The sequence below is a fragment of the Paramisgurnus dabryanus genome, chromosome 14 (genome assembly GCF_030506205.2).
Source record: "Paramisgurnus dabryanus chromosome 14, PD_genome_1.1, whole genome shotgun sequence".
In the NCBI taxonomy this organism is placed as follows: Eukaryota; Metazoa; Chordata; class Actinopteri; order Cypriniformes; family Cobitidae; genus Paramisgurnus; species Paramisgurnus dabryanus.
The window spans coordinates 33,106,685-33,131,365 of record NC_133350.1 but is presented as its reverse complement, the minus strand read 5'-3'; the positions used below and the strand labels follow the sequence as shown (position 1 = coordinate 33,131,365).

Genomic DNA, 24,681 nt, shown 5'->3' with positions numbered 1-24,681 from the left:
TTTATATACATTTGATTAGAGAGTATATACTTTATTGCATTATTTTTATTTTTTTAAATAAATTTAAACGGGTATAACTTTTTTGTCATCTAATATTTACAACTTCAAACACCTCAGTGTAAAACTATAAATTGTCTTCTTTAAAAAGAGACCAAGATTTTGCTTCTAAACCAAAGAATGCCAGAGTTATAGTAATTTTAACGTGCAGATCACCTTTTCACCCCCCCCACTCAAAAGGGGCGGTGACAGTTATATAAACATGCAAAATATCAAATAAATGGTCAGACCCTCTGCTTCTATCTTATCTTTATTTGTTTTTTTATTTTTACCTCTCAAATATGGGTAGGTTTCTTTAAAAATACCAAATTTTGTGTTTTATAAGTTGGGTAAGAGCTGTTGGATTTATGGATTGACGTAAAATCTCGTCATTGGTAAGGAAAGAGTTAATAAAGCGTGCACACCTCTTACTCAGCGTTGGTTGCTATTTGGTTGCATCATCAAAGGCCTCATTGTTCGGTAAAATTTATTCGTTCTTTGCCGAACACCAAACATTTTTTTTGCTAAAAAATCAGTGCATCTCTACATGCTAGATATTTAAGCCTGTCTGTGACTCAACATCCAGTAGTGTGGACACAACAGCAACTAAATGCTGATCCAGATAGGCATGCAGTGTGTAAAGAACAATGACCCATAAACTTTAGTACAGTACTATTCGGACGGGATAAGTTTTACATAGGGATGTGGGGTAAAGCCATTTTCATCGGAGCTTCTCAGTGATTTTAGTCCTGTCTGAATGCTCCATGTCAGTAATCATTACGGACAATGTCAGTTAAGATTAAGGCAACTTCTACCTTCTGTAAAAAGGTCCGGAGAAATTACCTCAGGTAATACTTATCCAGTGCGTATAGACCAGCTGTAAATATACACGTAAATTTGGTCATTTCCTGTTGTTTTGTGGGTTTCTTTAAAATATAAAAGCGCTTAAAAAAGCAATTACTTGCGTTCTAGGTGGAAAAACAAGTCAGTGGCAAGTAGGGGTGTAACGATTAACCGTGCAAATGCACGTTTTCTCAATGAATGAATTTTAATGAATTACGGTAAAAACCCGGCACATCTCATGCAGAAACTCCCTTTGTGCCACAGAAGAAGTAGCATTACAAACGCTATTCCAGGAAATGTCTACAGGAATATTTATACGTTGTTCTTCAAATTGTTTCATGCACATTATAAACGACTCCGACTCATAATGATTTTAGATTGATAAGGACTTCTTACTGACCAAATGCCGTAGTACACGCACAAGCTGTGCATGATTGTTATTAAGAAATGGCTCTTTGACTGAAAGATTCTTTGTGGTAACAAAAATAGTTTCTCAATACATCACTGTGAAAACCTTTTATTTTTAAGAGTGTAGAATGACCTGGAAAATCCAATTCTGATCCAGTTGATATTAAAAGTAGAAGCCAGATTTGCCTTTGGCCTCATTCTGCAGTTGTGTTTCTTCTGGGCAGATATGGTGGACACGCAGACGTTTGCCTGGCCTGTGGGATTTGGTCTGAGTGCTCTGGAACTGGAGGAACTTGACGATAGTTCTCACTCACTGGACATGAAACCTTTCTCAACGCTGGATTACAACACGATTTCCAGCGTCGAGTATGAGCCGAGCCCGCCGCAGAGCGAGATGCCGCACATGATGGATCTGACGCACATGTACTACAGGACGCAGGACAGCTACAGGGTTCAGGAGAGCATCTACAGGGCTCACGAGAGCAACTACAGAGGACACGCAGGAAACTACCGAGGCCAGGAGAGCAGCTACTCTACCGAAGAGAGCAACTACAGATCACATGAACCCCAAAGTATGGACTGGGTATTTCAAAATTAGGTTATGTGATAACACTTTTCATCAAATCATGTGTCAGACAAATAGAAAACAAGGAAGAAATTACCATAGGCTAATAAATCTGGAATGCATGATACGCCCTAAAATAATATCATGTATTGCCATGCAAAGATCATGGGGTTAAATTCCCAGAGGACACATATTTGATAAAATATGTATTTCAAAAACACTGCAAGTTGCTTTAGATAAAAGCATCTGCCAAATGTTTAATGTTTACTCACTATTCAGTACTTGGGTGGTAAGTGAATGTGATGCAGGTGCTTGCGCTGAAATACCTCACTAAACTATTTAGTGAATTTATTTGCTTAAGAACAGGTTTTTAAGCACTACACCTATAAACATCAGTGATAGTTGCTTTTTGTTTTGAACTTCTATTTTAAACATCTATTTTCAGATACAATCAAACTCGAGCCTGAGTCACCTCCACAGTTTGCAGAGAACAGCCTTCCATTTTCCAAACCTCACGAGGATCCGTCAACTTCGGCTTTAAACATCGAGTGTCGTGTGTGTGGAGACAAAGCTTCTGGTTTTCACTATGGCGTTCATGCGTGTGAAGGATGCAAGGTACTGTTTGAAATGCATTCATTAGATATTACTGCTTATCTAGTGTAAGGCTCCAGTTATAAGAGATACAGATTAGTTGTCGGGTTGGGGCGGGTAAAGAAATTGTCACTTTATTTACAAAATAAAAACATGTATGTTTATAGCCAATATTACATATTTATTGGGTTCTTTGATAAGGTTAAGATTAGGCCTACATAGCAACTTAAAGGGATAGTTTGGCCAAAAATGATATTAAACCCATGATTTACTCACCCTCAAGCTGTCCGAGTTGCATATGTCCATTGTTTTTCAGACAAACACATTTTCAGATATTTTAGAAAATGTTTTAGATCTTTCAGTTGATTAAATGTAAAGTTACGTGGTAGGGATGCACCGATACCACTTTTTTGGAATACGAGTACGAGTACGAGTACTTGCATTTCAGTACTTGCCGATACCGATACCGAGTACTTAATAAAAAAAACATGATTTAAATTTACAGGTAACAGCTTTAGTCATATAATTTAACAAAAAAAACAAAGGACTAGTTTTCCAGTTTGTTGTAAACTCTACCTCTTTGGACAACACAAGAGGCATTAACCCCTTACACGCCGCTCAAACATAGACATTTCTCAGACCGTGGTATCGATTCCAGGTATCGTGGGACTTTTAACGAGTACGAGTACTTTAGAAAATGTGGTATCGAGGCCGATACCCGATACCAGTATCGGTATCGGTGCATCCCTATTACGTGGTCCATGTCCTTCAAGTCCAAAAAAGTGTGTCCATCCTTCACAAAATAAATCCAAACGGCTCCAGGATGAAAAACAAAGGTCTTCTGAGGGTAATCCGCGCGGTGTTGTTGTAGAAATATCCATATTTAAAACTTTATTAACGAAAATAACTACCTTCCGGTAGTGCCGCCATCTTAGACTCCTCTGTATTCAGGAGAGAGTATTAGCGTAGTGTACGCACTTTTCTTAGTGACGTATGACAAATTCGGAGGGCGGGGGCACAGAGCAGCAGCAGAGTAACCTCCGTAAGTTGCGTAAAGCTCTGATCTTGAATGCGGACGCTACCGGAAGGTATTTATTTTCGTTAATAAAGTTAACGAAAATAATACCTAACGAAGGTATTTTTTTCGTTTCATTTTAGGTATTGTTTTCTCATTGTTTTTTTCCTATTTTCTTACCATTGTCGCTTGGGTTTGGGCTTAAAATCACTTTCTGTTACATTTTTAGACATCCGAACCCAAACCCCAACTCTAACCCCAACTCCAGGCTAGAATGGTTTTAAAAGTGGAAGAAAAACATGTAGAAACCAATACATAAAAATACATCCTAACCCAAACCCCAAATCTAACCCCAACCCCAATTTAAAAATCGGAAAAAAACAATACATAAAATGACACGAAAAAGAATGTTGTGCCACGGACACGAGAAACTATTTACAGGAATTTGTGCGAGTGTCATGAAAAAGACATTTGTGCTCAAGGCACGTAAAAAAGCTGAATTTTGTGCCTTGGTCACAAATAAATTTAACACAACTTTCCATGAGATCATATTGAATAAAAGTGAAGATGAAAGATGATCTGCAGAAGAAATTAAAGTCAGGAATTTGTGAATAGATAATACAAACACTGCTTTGTAAATGTTCAAAATGTTTATCATTATCCTATCTCTATATTTATATGACCATGGTGGTTTCTATGGTTGAAAGCATATGTTGTTGCCAGTTTTCAGGACCATATAATCTAATGGCTGTTTCCAAGCACTTTTAGGCTGAAATAAAGCCTCTTTTACATTACAAATGCCTAGTATGTCTATCTTAATTGTTGCGGGTGCGGGATGTAAAAATAGAAACAGTGGTGCGGGGCAGGCTGGGGGGGCGGATTCATAAAAGCAGGAAAAAAACCCTGATCTCCACATCAATAATTCAGATTCATTTTTAATGCACTGCAAAAGTACAAAATCTGTCTTTGACTCTAAACGCGTACTGTATCACAACACATCTTTGGGCAACCTGAGTTTGCGTTCGACTCATGATCCTTTACTAGTCTCTTCTCCTCTATCGCTTCCTGTCTTTTTCTACTATCACTTCAAAAATAACACTACAATACCATTTTAGTTTCTTGAAACATAAAACATAAATTTTTTATCTGTAAATGTGTGCTTAAAACAAGAAAACACCCCAAACTAAACTAAAGGTATTTTCTGTGGAAAGAAGCATCTTATGGCCCTTTTTAGGATGTTTAGACACTGGAAAAAAAACAAAATTTGACAAAACTTATTAGAATGATGATTCTAAGGTGAACATATGGATGATATCAGCATATAGATGTTGGCGTGACTGAGTTCATAGATAAAAACACGTTTTGAGGAGTGTCACGACAAGTTTCCAGAGTCATTTGTCTGCCTTTTCTAAGAATTAAAAACTGCTGTGTGATGTAACACAATCACACCCAATCAGAAAGATGTTCAGCATACAGCTATATGGATCTGCTGTTTAGACCAATCAGTGGGCAGACTGCTCGTACTCAGCAATAGAAGTCAAACAACAAACGTTTTCTTGCTCTTTGCTTGATGCAGCTTTTATTGCTTGTTGATTTATTGTGACACATACGGTTAGGACACATCACGTGTCTGTAATAATAATACATATTAAAACACATATTTTCTTTACAGCTTCATACATGGTCTGATCTGATATACTTTGTGGACATATATGAACATATAAATTACATTTTAGTTTAGACGTGCGTATACAGTCCTAATTGATTGATTTTTCAAAACATATTAAAAACAGAAAACATGTATGTGTCATAAAATCACTACCAGTTTTAAAATAGATGTTGCATATATGTACAAGTATGTAAAATGAAATTCATAAACATATAGGCCACTGTATATGTTGTACATGTATTTTCTTGATGTCTGTAAGGGATGTTAATCTTTTACAAGAAATTAGAGATAACAATGTTAATTGGTGGATGATAAGACGAGATGAAAAACACATATAGAAAAGCTATAGCTGATTCACATTATACTACCCTTCACTATCTTTATACAGTATTATCTATAACACTATAACTATCTATCTTTTAGCATTTTAGGATTGCCTGGTGTCAGTTGTTTTTAAATTTAATTAAAGTGTTTGTCTGTAGTTTGGTTTAATACATTTTGACACATTCCTGTCAATTTTGTCGGCTATAATTTAATAATAAAAATAAAAAAAAACACGACTTAACCGATTTTCCTTACAAAACGAAAACTAAAAAGTACATGGTGATGTCGCTGTAAGGACCTGGGGTTAAATATCTCAATAACGGGCAGGCAGATAATAACTTACAAACTCACCACTTTTTCTGTGCTTTCCAGCTTAGATCTTTAACCAAAACGCCACACCACCTACACACGCACACAAGTCGTTTGATGATACGAGGAGTTTTGAACATCTTTACACGCGGTATTACCTCGAATGTCCTGAGCTCTTCCAGTCATTATGATAAATATAGAAGGTTTAAAATTGAAATCACACTCAGACATGCAGATGAGGTGAAAAAGTGCCCTTCCATGCCTGAGCAACCTAAACTTGTCTGTCACATCGACCACAAACCCTCGATAAGTTTCCACTGTGGCAGAAATACATATGGGCAAAACAATATGTCTGAATAAGAATAATCATATGAGTGGGTGACCCAGACATGTCAGGTGCACACATCCCACAGACTCAACAGAGGTGTCTGTGTGGTTTTGATGATACATGTTACAGAAACTTAAAAAGACAAACATTTATGAATGGAACACTGTCACGTTTTGGACCATTTTAAACATTGATCGTTTATGAAATGCGCAGAAATTGTAACAGGATGATCCTTTCGAGAAAATGCAGATCTTGTGGCTAACCACATCCCTGGCCGATAAGCACCTTTCTCCGCCATTTTCAACTATTTTCTCTGCACTTGTCTAAAAAACATGATGATCGTAGCAGACTAAATTTAGAAAGTTCCTACAATGGTGCAACCGAGTTCTGGTCACAAGCAGAAATATTTCCAGCGTCCGATCGCTTAACAATGTAAAGAATGCTCAAAGGCGGGTTCAGCCAACTTATTTATTGTTCAATGACACAAAGCCATGGGTTCTCACCTTACTATTTATATTTTTGGCCTATGATGTTTCTAAATATAAAAATATAATAGTGATCGAGGGGGTTAGTGTAAAATGCATGAAAAACATCCTCTTTTGAAAAGGGCTCTTTCCTGTCTGCATAGTTCTCGCATCTGTACATATTTTTTACTTACTAAAAATACTGCACGTAGCTGCACAGGTTTATGAGAAAGTCAACCAAAAATAAATACGGTCAATGTCTTTTTGCACCTTGTATTGTTTTCCACTTTACGTGCGCTTAACGGATGTGCTCAAGAATCGGCCAAGCGTAGCGCGCACATGAAATCCTCAGGGTTTTTTCTAGCACGCTCGTTGTTTTTGCGGCCCGACCGTGTGGGGTTTCGTTATATTTGCATTGCGATCTGTAGCTATACTTATTAATGATCTCTCATCAACATAGAGACTAACTAGAATTGTTTTCTGGCCAAAGTCCAAAGCAGCCAGTGCTTGTCTGTCCTAATGACATATTATTTAGATAAAGCCTTGCTATCATGAGACCTCAGGTTATCTTTGGGTACATAATGACTCTAGTGGCATGTTTTAAGTAAATCTCGGAAAGGGCCTGTGCTTGTATTGGATTAAAGCATAACTTTTAAAGCACAGATATACACTGAGGAGTGCAGAGAGTTAAAATATAAGTTTAAAGCTGATAGTTACAGATCAAGTTATATTACAAGTTTATACCCTTTTAACTCTTTCCCCACCAGCATTCTTTTAAAAAAAAGTTCCAATGCAGCCCCAACATTCTTTATGATTTATGGTTTAATGCCTTATAGAAAATTTTCTTCTTTGAATATATAAACATACAATCAAAAGAGCTTCTACTTTTAAATTGAAAAACACGTTTCATCTTACCTTCATTTGTTCTCTTTTTATCTCCTCTCAAATAGGAGTAGGTTTCTTTAAAAATTAAAAATTAAAAAATGGCATTTTTGTAAAGGACTTTTGTTAGAGGTCAGATTCAGAGTGATGATTTAAACATACATTTTTACTGTTTTTGGATCAGTGGATGCTTCAGTGTTTTATAAGTTGTAAGAACGCCACCTGATGGACAATACCAGAAATATGGATTGCCGCAAAAAAATCGTCATTGGCAGGGAAGCGGTTTCTCTTAATTGATAACTCGTCAATGGCAGGAAAAAAGTTTAGCTACTATCTGAGCTATATTTGAATTTTGTATCATAACTATAAGGGGCAGTTTCCCAGACTTAAATGCATGGTTGAGTTGTGGTTGAGCACTGACATATCTTAATATATGAGTGCTGTTGTTTTGTCTCAAAATACACACAAAAAATATTTTGTATGGTAACTACTTAATGGCACTTTTCCATTGCATAGCACCCCCCAGTTTGATTTGGGTTAGGTTGGGTCAGCTCACCTAACTTTTGCTTGGTTAGCTCTTCCATCGAGTTTAGTAACACTCCAGAGTGGGAGGGATTATAGGCGTGTCGTTATATTTGCGCTGCCTACTGCTGTGACATCATACAATAGCAATGCTGACATCGCGGGCACGCACGTCAAAATTCTTACTGTGGGTTCACACCAGATGTAAGTTCAACGATTTATTAAGTAGATTACATACAAAGTTAATGCAAAAACGCGATCAGATGCATCCTTGCATGGGCCGATGCAAATGACGCGATATGGGCGGCGCGCTTGCCGCGAAAACATGCACTATTCGGCCTCAAACACGTCTTCGCCCAAGTTGAAAATAGTCAACTCAAGCGAAAAATTCTCATGACACAAAGATAAATCCCGCGAGTACTCTAGAGCGAGCAACGTCATGTTACACATTTGGTGTGTACTTGGTATTACTGTGGGTTCAAACCAGATGCGAGTTCAACGATTTGCGTGAGTAGATTACATACAAAGTCAATGCAAAGATGCGATCAGACGCATCCTCGCGTGGGGCGATGCGAATGATGTCCAAGTCGAAAATAGTCAACTGGAGCAAAAATTTGCATGACATGAAGTTAAATCCTGCAAGAAATCTAGAGCGAGCAACGCGATGCTACATGTTTGGTGGGTACTTAGTATTAGGCATAAAATCTGTTTCTGCCGGGAGCGTTTAATATTTTGAGCTTTCAATCCGGAGGTGTTTTTAGTTCACTGCAACTCTTTGAAAATTTGAGAAAGTTACAAGCAAAAAAATGTGAATAAGCAGCATTTTCGGTCACACACCTTCCATAGACATCCATATAACTTTTTCCTCTGATTTCTAATATTAAAAATATTATTAACTTTCTAATTCCTTAACGGATTTTTACTATCCAGGAATCTTTGTAAATGGGAATGTCTGCTCTGTCTAGTCATGTGATTAATTTTGAGCTTTGTGGTTTTGTCATCATACCTACAGTACATAAAAGTGAGAACGTCGTTGTACATTCCCATACATTTATTTATTTCTCAGTCCGCCACAAAATTAAAATTGACCACCACAAATAGATGTTTGCACATCGCGTTTATCACACATGACAGTTTCTGTTCAAACACCTGTGGCATCACTCGATACGCCTAATTTAAGTTGCATTTAAGCATATATGTGAACGTCAGCATCGCGAATGTGCCCCCACAAACTGCAAGTCTGGAAAAAAACTGTTATGATGTTCCTGATTCAAAACCTGTGGATGTTTTTCATCGCTAAAAGGGAGTTTGGGAACTTATAGAAAAGGACAAATGACAACATGTTACTTGTAGCTTGAGACAGTGCAAACTAGCATGAAGGTAAAGCTAATCTTTTACCTTATAGCGATGATGTTGGTAGTTGACAATTCTTTTCGACCAATCAGTGATCTACAGTGTTTTCGCATCACATTTTGGTATCAGCTCGGGTCACTTGGAACCCCGACCGAGGTGGTACTAAAACAATATCGGGTACTACGTACTTGGTCTGCTAGGACCCCTACCGTCAGGTCAAAACGATCTGCGTCACATTTCCTCATACGGATTTTTCTCTTACGACAGAGAAAACAAAGATAGGCCAAGCTGAAATGTGACATAAGTTGCTTTTTCTGTTGCTCTGCTAGGGTGGGTTACACGTGTGAATACTGCCTACTAGGGGTCCGCATGTTTAATTGCAAGTTGACGCAAACAACGACAAAGAAGTATAATGAGCCCCCTAGTCCTGGCTTGGCCTAAACCCTATCTGGGACCACTTTAAAAGTGACACCTTATGTTGCAATATCAACATATCCTCCAACTCATACGACCATATGTGTCGTTTGTCACTTACCTGAAATACGACACACAGGAGCATTTTGTAATTTAGCAACTAAACTTAAAAAAGGTTATCTTGGTAAGAATTTTAGGTAAGGGACCATGTTCAGAGTTCACATGTTATGTATAAACAAACCCGCATTTTGATTGGTGGTGACTGTCACACGTCAATTAATAACCTCACACACAATATGACACTGTCGGTTTTTACAACCCCCATATTTTAAAATGTAACAATAATTTGTTTAAGCTGTTTGCAGGACAAGCTTGTGTATTTAGATGGTAATTTAAGGAAAAATGATAATAACGTGTGCAGACCATATGAATGTCACAGTACTTTAGTTTTACAGTTAATGTTTGATACTGGTACACTTTGATATTGGTTTAAAAAGACTGCAGAGATATGTGGTTAACAGGTGCAAGTGTTAAAATGAACACCTTTGTCGCTGCAAATGATAGCATGCACTTGCAGATTTTGTTTAGAAATGTTTCACTTCATTCATCCTGTTACTGTTTTACTGAATGAGAAACAGCTTTAGGTGATTCGCTGAATGTATTAACTGTCCAAATGATTCAGAATCACGACCCAAATCAGTGACTACCAAATTTGTTATGTTGTTTTGTGCACTTTTGATGACCAACTGGGGCCGGTTGCACCAGCTGTGTGTAAGTTAGAAGCAGCTTATTTTCAACGTAAATGGGCACTAAGTTACGCACTACTAAATGTTTTTGCGTTGCCATTAAACTTACTTTAAACGTTACAATACATTGTAACTAAATATTTATGGAAGCCTCGGTCCATGACTAACACTCGGAATAAAATGTCAGCCATATTAGATCACATCGATGAGCTCGTAATTGATTATGAAGAGCCGCAAGTTTGTCAACGAGTTTTCAAGAACTGTTTTGTTTTCTGTGTATCCATCAATTAAAATAAGATTTTAGTTTTCTTACTGTTTATTTTCTCCTTCATGTGTGGGATAGATATTTTCAATAAAAAATGTAATGTTTTGAGTTCGATAACATATGGTTTAACATCTTTTTTAACTTTCAGTTTAGGCCAGTCAAAATGAGTTTGAAATTACGTGCTGTTCAGACTATTTCCTGTTAACCTATTAGAAGGCTTGTGATTGGGTTTAGAAAAATAGACGTCATTATATACAACAACGCATTACTTTACAGAGAGCTTATGACCTAACTGCTAAAGTAAAGAGTTAGTTATAAACTACCTAGTAGTTACTAAGGCTCTAGTTTGGACTTTACGTCCTTGTTTAAGTAAGAATTTACGAATGACTGATGCAACCCTACCCTGGACTAAAACCAGCCAATTTTTTGACAGTTTTACTATTAAAAGTCTTACTTACACAGAAAGTGGCGCAAAGATTACACATTTTTGTAGGCCAACCCGGAAGTTGGCGGGAAACATTCATTTTTCCCTTTTGGATTATCTCAAAAAATAATGATCTGTGTTTTACAAAAGTGTATGATACGTTGAAAAGTTCGTTTTCAATGATGAACACAACTTTTATGATTTTTGAAGTCAAAATTTACCTTTTAAATTTCTATTAAACATGTTTACACTTCATCTGCAAAGATTATCTTGTTGGACGTGTAAGTGTCTTTAACTTTTCTTAAACACAGAGCTTATTTTTTGGGAAAAATTAATGGGCTTTTTATCGAGAGAAGCAGTGTCCAGCTAACTTCTGGGTTGGCCTACAAAAATACGTCATCCCTGCAGCACTTAATTTCTAACAGGTCCATGTCCATGTTTGTCACATAACCTTACAGGTATGTATTGGGGTTTATTCACTCTAAATAAACCGCAATACATAACCAAATACATATTACTCTAATATAGAAGTTTATTGTACTACAGGTAGGATATCACTTAAAACAGCGGCGTTCTGATAGTTTTCTGTCATTGGGATGGAGAACTTCTCTGATCTCAGGACGCCGCTGGTATTGTGATTCTTGACAATGAGTTGAATAGATAAGAGTACTAACAAGGCATCAGGAAAGCCTATTCCCCTTCCTTCCTAACAGCATTCCTTTTTGTTTGGCAGGGATTCTTCCGTCGAACCATACGGTTGAAACTGATCTACGACCACTGCGACCTGCACTGCCGAATCCACAAGAAGAGTCGCAACAAATGCCAGTACTGCAGGTTCCAGAAGTGCCTAATGGTCGGCATGTCACACAACGGTGAGGTGCCACTGTGAACCATCACTCATGAGAAAGGCCCTGTTGTTTCAGAGAAGTGCTTTCTGTTTGAACCACTCGATGTAGACTCTTAACGCTACGCCTCTTCAGGCAACTGCGCTTGGCCTCGTGTGCCTTGTTGTTTCCTTTGTGTGGTCTCCTGCTGCAACATATGTGGCATTTCTGTCAGAACGTGCACACATCTGGTGTGTTTGAGTGTGCGCGTTTGTATGCGCCTGTGTGTGCGTTGCTTTGGGGCTTAAAGGCAACTTCCCTCACAGTGTGACGCCTAACTTGCAACCCTGCAACCGCACGAGTTTTGGTTTAAGCACCTCTGTGTGGAACACCACAGTTAATTAGCATCTGCACCAGCTGAGAGATGCAAACTTCATTAAAAGTCATAGTTATAATCTACAAGCTATAAAAAAAGATAACAACGTATGACATAATACAGAAACCTTTCAATCTGTCTATTTTTCTATCTGTCTGTCAACTTTCCGTCTTTCTGTCCTTCACTTGAGTTATTTAAACGAACATTCGCTTTCAAATCGAAACTTTTTTAGTAGATGTATATCAGTAAAGTGTCACATTTGGTTGGAGCTTATTTTTTGACTTCACTGAATTGCTTTTAGAAAAAGCATCAAGAAGGAACCGAACGTGCGTCTGTCAAATGTGTAACATCTAGGAATGTGTCTACCACTGACTACAGGGAAGAATAATGCAGAATGTTACAAACTAATAAAGTTATTCAATGACCAGTAAGAGAAAAGAGAATGGAAAAATACACCCAGCCCATCTTTATATTTCCTAGAATTTGTGATATATTTCCTTAATTGCTTAAGTTTTTAAACGTTGGGAAAAATTGGTTGTGGTTAATCGTTTCTATATATGGCTTTTAATGTAATGCTTTAATTAGATGAATTGATCATGGGGAAAATGTATTTTTTAAATGCTTTTAACGCACGTGATCATGCCAGTGCTGCATCGTCACAAAAGTTTATCATTTTAAATGCTTTCAGGCCTTGCCAGTTTAAATATTTAAGCACAAGAAGAAGCATAACCCATCTCAATGCAGTTCTCACACGCTGTTTAAGAAGTTTTGTATGTGCGCACATCTAAAGCACGACCCCAGACCGCATCTCAAGGCTTCAGACAACACGCAAACAGTAAAGACAGCTACCTGAGTTTTTGCGTTTGGTTTGAACAGAAATATTTATAGTAAATTATCTTAAAATAATGTCATTATTCTTGTAAACAGACTTTAAGTGAATATAAGCAATGTAGAAATAAATATCACATGCAGATATTGTATTCGTCCGTGCACTCTTAAAGTGACAGTATAAAACTGCTTGTTAATCAAACAATGAAAATAAAGAAAAAATTTAAACAATTATTTGTCTTGACCGATTAACTTTTGTAAGGTAAGAATCATTAATCATGTTTAATTTATACAGGAAAGACTACAGTTATGCAGTATTATTTCATATTTGATAACTTAATTCAATTTCTGTACAGTACCTAAAAACTACAGACCAAACTGAAAACATGAAAAGCACTGTTTATTTTATTTATTTGGATTTTTTCATATGCATGCCACTATGTTTGTGTGATTAAATGCGATTAATTCGATTAATTAATCGGCACATCATATAATTAATCAGATTAAAAATCTTAATCCCTTACCAGCCCATCTAGTATATTAATGTATATATTTTGCTTCAAATTATGCATTTTATATTTTTCCATTTTGTTTATTCATTTTTTTTTATCTTTTTCTGGCTTAAAGAGCAACTTTGGTCCGATTCACGATTTTACATTTCCTTTGGTGTGTAAGAATGTATTGGTGCATGTTAATGATATGCAAAAGGTACAAACCCCAAAGTAAACAATGACGCAAATCTCTTTTCTTGGACTACAACAAACACACGGATTGTAGGCAACAGTTTACTTCCTGGGATTGGTAATGTAGACAAGACTGACATTATCATAATTCCTCCCGCTTAGACTTACAACCTGTAAGTTAACTCCTGTTAGCAACCGAATCTTTCAAACATGGTAAGGAGCGTCACCTTTCCGGCTGACATCAGAGGTATTCAGGCCAATCGCAACGTATAGATTTGCTGGCCAATCAGGGACACAGCACTTATTAAATCGATGAGGTTTGTACAAAATCAAAGCGTTTGAGGAAGGCAGGATATCTGGAGCTACCAAAATGTACTGCATGTGGAAAATAATGTGTTTTTTAACCATAAACCATGTAAACACATTGTACCAAGTACACAAAATAACATTGCTTTTTAGCGATGAAATAGGTGCACTTTAAACGATCAACCTGTAAGACTCTTGAACTTCTCTGTGTTTAAAAGCGTTCCTGAGACTATTGCAGGTGTTACCCTCAGGGTCAATCAAGTTTAACATTATCAGTTCCTCGACTACCGATTGGCTTGCTCTGTTTTCCCTCTCTTTCTCTCTCTCTCTTTCTCTCTTTCTCTGTTTTCACACACGCACACCCGTAGTGATTGGATAAAATCTGGCTGGGATTTGGCTGCCTGTCTCTTTTATCAATGATTCATGAAAGCGTGGAGCGGCTGCCACAAACATGCTGTGTCACTCGATCTGGCCTGAGGCCAAACCTTACAGGAGAAGGAAGGTAGTTTGGCATGTGCTGGTTTACAAAAGGTGTAATAGTAATGCGCACGTCAAATCAATCAAAACTGTTTTGCTGCAAGTCGAGGCAGATACAGGCAAGAAACCGCTCACATTCTACCATTACAAATATTAGATAACTACTGTAATGACATACAGGTTTAAAAGCAGCGTGGGTTCGGAATGTTTCGTCACCTTTACTCGCCTAAAACAAAAACCCAAGTTTTATCAGAAGACACTGCAATATTTCAGTCTTTTTAAAGTCTCAAGGGTGGTTTCCAGGACAGGTCTTATCTTAGTCCCAGACTAAAATGCATGTTTGAGCTGCCTTAACTAAAAAAACATCTTGCACTGACAAATCTTAACATATATCAGTGACATTGTTTTGTCTCAAGATGCACACCAGTGTTGTTTTTTTGTATTGTAGTATGATTTTAAAAACTACTTACATATAAATGTCCTAATGTAACTTAGACTTAGTCCTGGCTTATTTAAACCAGGAGTGTCGAACAATGCTTTCCAATCTGACCCAAATGATGATTTCTTATTAAACTCTTAAATATATCCTTTTCAAGCGGTACATAGCAGTCCCGTGTGTCTAGTTTAAATAGGAGACGTGGAAAGCAGTTTCGTAGGCGAAGCGTGGACGGACCTTACGCGGTCCTCGTGCACCCAAACATATTGCTGTTACCGCAGGCATGGCTTTTTGCGGCAGATGTAGAGAAAAGCGGCAGCCGTGTGGCAGTTCTGCCACGTACCGTGTATGAAATGCCCATCGATCACTTTCTGCCTTAAGCCGCGATGGTGACACGCGACAAACAGCAGTGGGTTCTAGTTTAGAAATGGTTTCTTTTAAATGTCATAGCTGGTCAGGGCTTACACACAAACATCTAAAAATGAGAGTAGCAACTGCCCCAAAACTGGTGATGTTGATCCGGTGGTCGAAGAAATGTAGTGATTAAAAAGCATAATGCCTGTGTTTTATGACTTCAAACTGTATGTTTGAAGTGTGTGGTTGTGTTGGACACATGGGCATAAATCTGACCCCACCTCTTCACTTTCTTGTCATCTCTCTACTTTCTAATGTTGCAAAAAACTTTAAACACTTGGTTAGTTACCAAACCATCAGGTTTGTGGCCTGGTAGGCATTGTAAATGAATCAAAATGTATTACTTCACTCTTGTAGGAGACACGCTCTCCGATTCTTTACACATCAGGGAGCGTCTTGATAAATAGCTTGAAAACAGACATGTCAAGATTCCTGGAGGTGCAGCTAATTTTCATGCAGTCTCCTGGAATGCAGCGTCATCGCTGTCACGTGTAGTTCAAGTGATGTTGTCTCGGATTTTTAAACTTTCCCATCAAAGTGACAGAAGTCCAAATGTTGTGGTTTTGTCTACAAGTCCCCAAAGGAGAGCCGGCCAACAATCAGATAATGTTAAAAAAAGTTTATGAACGTATACAACCGAACGTCTCTCCAAACAAGCCATACAAAGCACTGTTTAGGTTTTTAATCAAACTTAAGGTGTGAACACTCTAAATTACAGTCAGAATAAAAACATTAAAGAATGTTGTAAGTGGTCATAATGACCTGTGCTAACATACCGAAAGACTGAAAACAAACTCCCTGCCTTCAACTCCCACACAGATCCCAACAGACCAAAGATATTAGTAAAGACTGAAATCATGTTGGATCTGGGATTTGGGGGTTTTCAACTGTCTGTTTGTTTGTTTTTTTCCCAGCCATTCGTTTTGGTCGGATGCCCCAAGCCGAGAAAGAAAAGCTTTTGGCGGAATTCTCCACTGACGTGGATCATATGCACCCGGAGTCGGCTGATCTCAGGGCCCTGGCCAAGCACCTCTATGAGTCGTATCTCAAGTACTTCCCTCTTACCAAAGCCAAGGCCAGGGCTATACTCTCAGGAAAGACCAGCGACAATGCCGTAAGTTTGCTTTTGAACAGTCTTTTTTGCATTTTTCCATGAGCGAAATGCTTATCGGTTCAAAGAGATGATTTACAGGTGCAGGAATGAATTCATCATCCATAGTTGTTGTTGTACAGACAGCATAAGGAACAGTGTTCTTCAATTGAAGCGTGGCCGAGGTAGAAATTCAGGTTTCTAACGTTAACCCATCATTCGTATCTACACGCAGATAATCTTGCCGTACGCTTTCGTCATATCTTGAGATTAGTAAGTTACCTTATTGCTGGGGATAATAAGTCGTAAAGGCATAAATTACAATTTGGATAGTATTTGTAGATTATTTAGAGCTTTCTTAGAATTAAAGTCTTATTGAAGGCCTATTTAGAGGTCAAAGTTAAAATGTAGTAAAAATGTAATAATCATCAATTTTTTTAGCAAAATATTTTATTTTGAGTGAAAATAAAATTGTATTAGCACACACACCCCACAAATTTGCCACGCAACGAAGGCATCGTGTAACAAGAGATATGACCAAGGCTGTTAGGTGCTTGTTTTGACTAACACAGGCGATGATACAAGCTCACTGATACCAAACATCTGCTCTCTTCAGAGGGAGGCTATGTTTATACAGGCACATGCTTAGGAAAGAAAATCCTGCAATAATATAGAAACCATAGATATAAATCTTCTTATTTCATCATTCTTCATTCATGTTTTATTTGTTTCATACTGTATGCAAGGCCCGAGCAGTCCTGCGAGAGCTCAGCAATCCCAAAGGTTGATATTTTTGCAGAACGCGTTTTCTGTTTCGAAAACAAGAGTAAACATTGAGATGAATTATGGTTATAGGAAACCACGTATATGGATTTTGTTTGGGTGACATTGGAGGCAGGGGTGAAAAAGACATTCTCAGTGAACATTCTGGAGACCTGGGATATGGAGACCCTAAAGGGACATTAGCAAACATTTTAAACTCCACAGACTTCTTCGCCTTTTGTAAATGATTCAGAGTGCTTGAGAAACGATTTGAGTATTTATATGTAATAATGTTAAATAATCTCATTTCATTTGTGCGTCACTTGGATCCACATTTATAACTGCATATTTTAAATGTGGCCTACAATACAAAGACATTTTCTCATTCCAACATAGATAGATAATCACTGAGCATAACTAACAACAGATTTTAAAGGAACAGTTTGTAATTTTGCTGCAAGAAGTAGTCTTTACCTTTAATGTCGATAGGAATCGATCTAACAAATCATGGATGATGTTATGAGTAAGGAATAATGGACAACGGGCTGTTGAATTATTCTAAAATAATGCACACCGAAGGTGATAATGTGGCGCAAAGTGCCAAAAAATGACCGGCGTCAATTATTTTGCTTATAAAGCTTTGTTTATACTCGCGCTTTGGTCCGCAACGAAAGCCTCCACGGATCGCGCACGCGTCTCACCAAACGGACGAGGCTTTAAAGTTGACGCGCTCGCTGTTGCACTATTTTTTGAACCACCAGGGGGCGACGCGAGCAATAAAGTCAAAAACAAACATAAAGAAAAGGATAGAAGAAGTCGTCCTCTGGAACAACCCTGGTGCTTTTAACATCAGAGTTTGATATATAAATATGAGAACATGAATAAAACAACAATCTTTTAAATATGTCTTTATTAAACATTATCATTTCATTAACATTTTTTACTAAACAAACAGTACATATATCTTAAGGTTTGTATTTTATTCCTCGTCTAGTGGTTCATTCAATACAAATATAAGCAAAACATTCTGAATCATGTAAAAGAATTCGTGTTTTAAACTGCAAAGTTTCCATACTTTACTTACAGAGTGTAAGATAAATATATATTGTTTTGCTTGGATTGATCAAAGAGATACGTCACAGGCTTGCCTGCTCGGACAGAATCGCCTCGAGTTCGGTCATTTTCAGATGCGGAGCCGCGCGGAAAGTTACAAAAAATGCTGTGCACACCGCCACGCGAAATGGGGTCACCCATGCGGACGCGTCGAGTATAAACATAGCTTAATACGGTTAAGACAGCCATTGCTAGACATTGCTTTGGTGCTTATTTTAAGACTTTTGCCCGGTTGATCAAAAAAGAATGCATACCTGTGGAACATTTCTCAGCCAATCAGAATAAAGCATTCAACAGCCCCATGGTATAAAGTTTTATAACCATCATATATTAATGTAAGCCCACACTGAGGCTTGATTGAAGGCACAACAAAGCAGCATGCTAGACATTAAAACTACTACTTTCGCAATCCTTATACAGAACTTTTACATTCAAACATCTACTTTTTGCAGTACTTTGAAGTCATAGGCCGATCAGTCTGCGCTGTGCCACAAGAAGTCCAACTCACTTAGGGTTTCTATGGCAGCAAATGCGGAAACCTAGCATTACCTGGACATAACATAATTGGCAAGCAAACCTATGAACGACACAGAGCGTTTTTAAAAACTGGGAATTCTCTCAATTCAAACATTCAAGTGCATTTGTTAAATATACTTTAACTCTTTCCCCGCCATTGACGAGTTATCTTGTCAATCTGCAATACCGCTATTATCGCAACTTATAAAACCCAGAAGTATTGCCCTAGGGCAAACAGCTGTATGTCTGTGTATGTTTTAAAGATCGCTCTGCATCTGATCTCTATCAAAAGTCCTTCACAAAAATGGAATTATCTCAGCTTTTTGCTCAAAATTTGGTGTTTTTGATGAAACCTACACATATTTGAGAGGTGGTAAAAACAGAACACATGAAGGTAGGATGAAACAGATTTTTTTGTTTGAAAGCAGAGGGTCTGTTCTTTTAATTCATATATTGTATGTTTATATATTTAAAAAGGAGCATTTTCTGGAAGGCATTAAACTTTTGTGAAAATCATGAAAAATGCTGGCGGGCAAAAGAGTTAATGCAAAAATGTTACATATTTTGCCTTTAAAGGGACACTCCACTTTTTTTGAAAAATGCTCATTTTCCAGCTCCCCTAGAGTTAAACATTTAATTTTTACCGTTTTGGAATTCAGGAATTCACTCTGGCGCTAGCACTTTTAGCATAGCTTAGCATAATCCATTGAATCTGATTAGACCATTAGCATCGCGTTAAAAAATAACTTAAAGAGTTTTGATATTTTTCCTGTTTAAAACTTGACTCTTTCGTAGTTACATTGTGTACTAAGATGGACGAAAAATTAAAAACTTTTAATTTTCTGTCTGTCATAATACACGATGTAACTACAGAAGAGTCAAGTTTTAAATAGGAAAAATATTAAAACTCTTTGGTTATTTTTGAGCGCGATGCTAATGGTCTAATCAAATTAATTGGATTGTGCTAAGCTATGCTAAAAGTGCTAGCGCAAAACGGTAAGAATCAAATGTTTAATGCTAGGGGAGCTGGAAAATTAGCTTATTTTCAAAAAAAGTGGCGTGTCCCTTTGATGTCTAGAAGCCTATTTTGTCAAAAGGATGACTTAGGAAGGTCATTGTCATGTGTATTTACTATGATTTCATTACCAGTAACAACAATTTTAGTGGGGACAATTTGTATATTTTAACACTAGAAGCTTGCATATATGTCATTGGGTTTCTCTTCTCATCTCGTCAACAGCCTTTTGTTATTCACGACATGAAGTCTCTGATGGAGGGTGAGCAGATAATCAACAGCCGGCAAATGCCAATGCAGGACCACAGGAGATCAGAGATGGGTGTCATGCACGAGGTGGAGCTTCGTTTCTTCCACAGCTGCCAATCGCGGTCGGCCGAAGCCGTCAGCGAAATCACCGAATTCGCCAAGAGCATCCCGGGATTCGTGAACCTGGACCTGAACGATCAAGTGACGCTCCTAAAGTACGGAGTTATCGAGGTTATCATTATCATGATGTCTCCCCTCATGAACAAAGATGGCACGCTCATCTCCTATGGGCAGATCTTCATGACCCGGGAGTTCGTCAAGAGTCTGCGCAAGCCCTTCTGTGAAATGATGGAGCCCAAGTTCGAGTTCTCAGTCAAATTCAACATGCTGGAGTTGGATGACAGTGACATGGCCTTGTTCCTTGCCGTTATCATCTTGAGCGGAGGTGAGTCTTGACACAAGTCAGGCATGTAGATATAACATACATACATTGCATTTGTATGTGTAATATTTATGCATTTGGCAGATGCTTTTATCCAAAGTGATTTAAAGGCTATACACTAAACCCATGTGTATGTACACAATGTGTACAATGTATGTAAATGCACAGTATTAATGAAATAAAGAAAAGGGCAAATATGTTATATAGAGTAGCTCAGTGGTAGAGCATTGGGTTTGCACATACACATACTGTTAAAACCTATACTGTGTACCTTGTAATGCACTGTAAGTGTCTTTGGATAAAAGCGTTTGCCAAATGCATAAATATTTATTTGTGTTATAGCAATGCCACCTGAATGGTGAAAGCTCCTTTGCTTATGCAGTCAATTTTAATATCAGTCTTAGTTGCATTTTTACTGCAAATCCAACCGCAATGTCAGTGACTCACTTATCGTGGGCACCGAGCTTAAGCAGACTCATGTGATCGGTTGTGTCATACAATTAAACCAGTACTGGCAGGTTTATATTTGGCTCATTGTGAACATTGATCTGAGATTATCATTATGATTGTCACCGCACGAGTTGGTAAGCAGCGGTGCAGTTATCACACAGTTTTATTGGTAATTCGTGGTCATTTAACAAAATCTCAGCCTTGAACTTTGATGATTAAGACATATAATGAAAAAGCATAGTGAAAATGAACCTTAAGAAAAACAAACTTACAGGAACAAAAAAGGCAAAATGTGAAAAAAAAATAGTGAAAGAAACTGAAGACTTTATTTTTAGGACCATCAGGATTTTTTGCATTGTTGAAAATATGATTGCATAACAATTTGTATCTGTTATTTAAATTGATAAAAATTGTTTTGTTTTACATTACAGTAATATTACTTAAAATAAAAATAATGTCACAATGAAGTGAATCATATCAATCCAGTCAATCCAAAATAGAATTTTTAGATCATGGGGAAATTTTGTTTTGAGATTTTTGCATTCGACACACTGAGGCAAGAAAAACAAATAAAGCTGAAAAAAAATTGCTTGTTATCTGTTAGTAACCAATTTAGTTTTTGTATGAATAAAAAAGATTTTGATCCAATCTTGTTTGTCTCTGCCAGATCGACCCGGGCTTTTGAACGTCAAGCCCATTGAAGATCTTCAGGAGACCGTTTTACATTCTCTGGAGCTTCAGCTGAAGACCAACCATCCTGACTCTCTTCAGCTCTTCGCCAAAGTTTTGCAGAAGATGACTGATCTACGGCAGCTCGTGGCCAACCACGTTCAGTTGATCCAGCTGATGAAAGACACGGAGGTCGACTGGTGCTTACATCCTCTTCTGCAGGAGATTATAAGGGACTTGTACTAATGCGTGACCTGTTGATATCGATTTTAAGTTTTGGTTTATCACTCTGAAGTACGGGTGATGTTTTTGCACTGTCTGAAACCTTTGTTGACAGAGAAACTAGACCAGAGCGTTAGTTGTTTGTCAGTTAACGCTTTGTGATTCGTTTCTGGCCTTGGAGACAAAAGAGTGTCGTTTGGTGCCCATTGCAAGGACTCAAATAAAGACAGGACCAGTGTGAATATGTTGTACAAAACATGAATTTCGTGGTCCTTACAGATAAAGCCATGGACATAAAAGTGACACTCCTTTTTTTAATAAAGAAAGATAGCATATTTTAAATACAATTGTTAATTTTTGGTGATTGTAAAATAGATAATTTACAAAAAATCTTTATGAGGGCCACATATATGTCCGCAACAAGTTACGAAACTCATGCACATGCACCAGCTACTAAATGTACTGTACCAAAGAGCCTGTATGAGAGGAATACACACGCAGCTTTATTAACCACTGATATTTGCCACAGGTTCACGCTTGTTTAGTTTAGATTTTTTTTTTTTGCTTTGACAAGCAAATGAAACACTTTCTCAGATCTTTCTTAAATTAGCTTTTCGCCTCAAAAGAGGAACCTTAACACGTTCGTCTTTCACATTTATGTTTGGACATGTTTTATGTAGACATCGTGAGGGATACTTTTATTCACTTTCTTTTTTTTTGTCAGGAAGTAAAACTTATTTTTTTCAGATCATTCCAGAACGTTGATTGATTGATTAATTCCCAAAATGTATGTAAATATAAAAACGGGAGCATCTTTCATGCATTTTAAATGTCAATTGTATTTGAATATGTAAATAAATATTTTCATTTCTCTGGATTAATTGTGCAATGTGTATTTGCATGTGTAATGCTAACATGCTATCTGCTCAGATGATCACGTCATGGACACCTACACCACATGTCTGGCGATGTCTTCCTATTGAAGTTTTCACCGGTCAGGTTGCGTGCGGTCCCGTAACACGCAAAGCTACTTTGCAACAATTACATCATCCTTTTTTATAGTGTGTCTCTGAACACACCCTGTTGTGATTGCAAAACGTGAACTTCACTGCACCCCGGTGTAGATGCATATCTCCCCTGACAAAATGTCATTTCCAGCTGCTAGACAGGAACATTTCTTCCCTTTGATATAACGTGTTTTGAAAGTGCCGCAAAGCAGCACGAAGAACTTGAATGAAAATAGTTTAATCATTTTTTTTAAAATGATACACAGAAGGATTTTACCAATTTTCTTTTTTTCTTTTAGAAAGGTCATCCATTTTTGGTGTATTTGTACTTCTGAAAGATGTCTCTATAATCTCTTTCACAATCTTCTGAACAAAACCGGTGGGTGAGTTTTTAAAAAACTGTACAGTCGGGTTTCGCTCTTTAATCGCAAACTAAACATCTATGTTGCTTTAATTCTGAGTTCTCATATAACTCTTGCGCTACTTATTTTGATACCATTATTATTATTATGGGAAACGGTTTCATACTTTCACTTCATTTCATAAACTCATATTCTCCTGAGACAAGGATGGGAATGGACAGTTTCAAGTGGATCGGCCCTTGTAACGCTTAAGCACAGCCCTGTTCTGTTCTGATGAGGATGATTAAATGTGTTTTTGTGTCGTGTCAGCATATCCTTACTTTGTTACTATCAATTCCCCCGAGACTTTACCCTGCCAAGACGCTTTATGGACAAAGCCAAGTCATTTCAGAAAATACATTTTCCTGCTTTAAAAATCTTTGGAGGAATGCAGCCAAAGAGCAATTTGGGAAGCAAGTGGAGTGTGTTTGTGAAGTATTAAAGCCAGCAGTGTGAATCTGTTCAGTGTGTTTTAATATGGGAACAGAGGAATTTTAGGAGTGTGCAACGTTGATGCCTGATGAAACTCACCTGCTAAAGGCGAAACAAAAGCGCTGAACGAGCAATATGGACTGGTTTAAATGTTTTTTACAGTGCAATACTACATTTTTATCCACCCGGATGGGTTTTGACACTGCAGAAGTTGAAAGCAAGCCATCCCCAAAATGTCCTGTCACTCGGAGCTGCTTAAGCGCCAATTTAATCTTCTGTGGTCGACAAACTTACCTTTAAAAGTGCCAAAGAATGCATTGATATAATCTGTTAAATTGTTCTCTGATATCTACATAGAAGATATGTGGCTTTATTAAAGGTGCTCTAACCGAATTCACGCGTTTCAGGCCATAAAAGTTGCCTTACTATCTCCTCACTATCTGCCTGTCCCCTGAACACACTAGGGGTGGGAGGAATGACCAAAAATCTATTTTACGGAATGAGTCATTTTATTTCACGGAACGCTATATTTCAAGGTATAAATATTTTTCCGTTTATATTGTTTTTTTTTTATTATAAAAATGTACAGATATTTGCCAGTCACTATAGCTTTTAAATAAATGCTCACCACAGTTTTAAATTATGAGCATTTTAAAGTTAAAAATGTTAAAGTGAAAATGCCCAGAAGATAACAACAGATTAAGTCTTCATAAGACAGAATCTTGTTTATAATTGTTTATGCATACATAACATTAAAAATAGGCAATATGTAAAATGAACAGGCATAAATATATGCAAAAACCTACAGACA

At 37.5% G+C, this 24,681-nt stretch overlaps 1 protein-coding gene across 5 annotated transcripts in view; it reads left to right on the top strand.

The window, feature by feature from the left end:
* Positions 1 to 22,907, top strand: part of pparg (peroxisome proliferator-activated receptor gamma) — a 36,760-nt gene extending 13,853 nt beyond the window's left edge. For all 5 annotated transcript variants that reach the window (XM_065265948.1, XM_065265949.2, XM_065265946.2 and 2 more), the window contains exons 2-7: positions 1,512 to 1,859; positions 2,298 to 2,467; positions 11,892 to 12,030; positions 16,417 to 16,616; positions 20,224 to 20,692; positions 21,807 to 22,907. In XM_065265948.1, the coding sequence (XP_065122020.1) occupies positions 1,514 to 1,859; positions 2,298 to 2,467; positions 11,892 to 12,030; positions 16,417 to 16,616; positions 20,224 to 20,692; positions 21,807 to 22,054 (1,572 nt within the window). In that variant the 5' untranslated portion in view covers positions 1,512 to 1,513 and the 3' untranslated portion in view covers positions 22,055 to 22,907. The remainder of the gene's footprint in view (positions 1 to 1,511; positions 1,860 to 2,297; positions 2,468 to 11,891; positions 12,031 to 16,416; positions 16,617 to 20,223; positions 20,693 to 21,806) is intronic.
* The last annotated feature ends 1,774 nt before the right edge of the window (positions 22,908 to 24,681 follow it).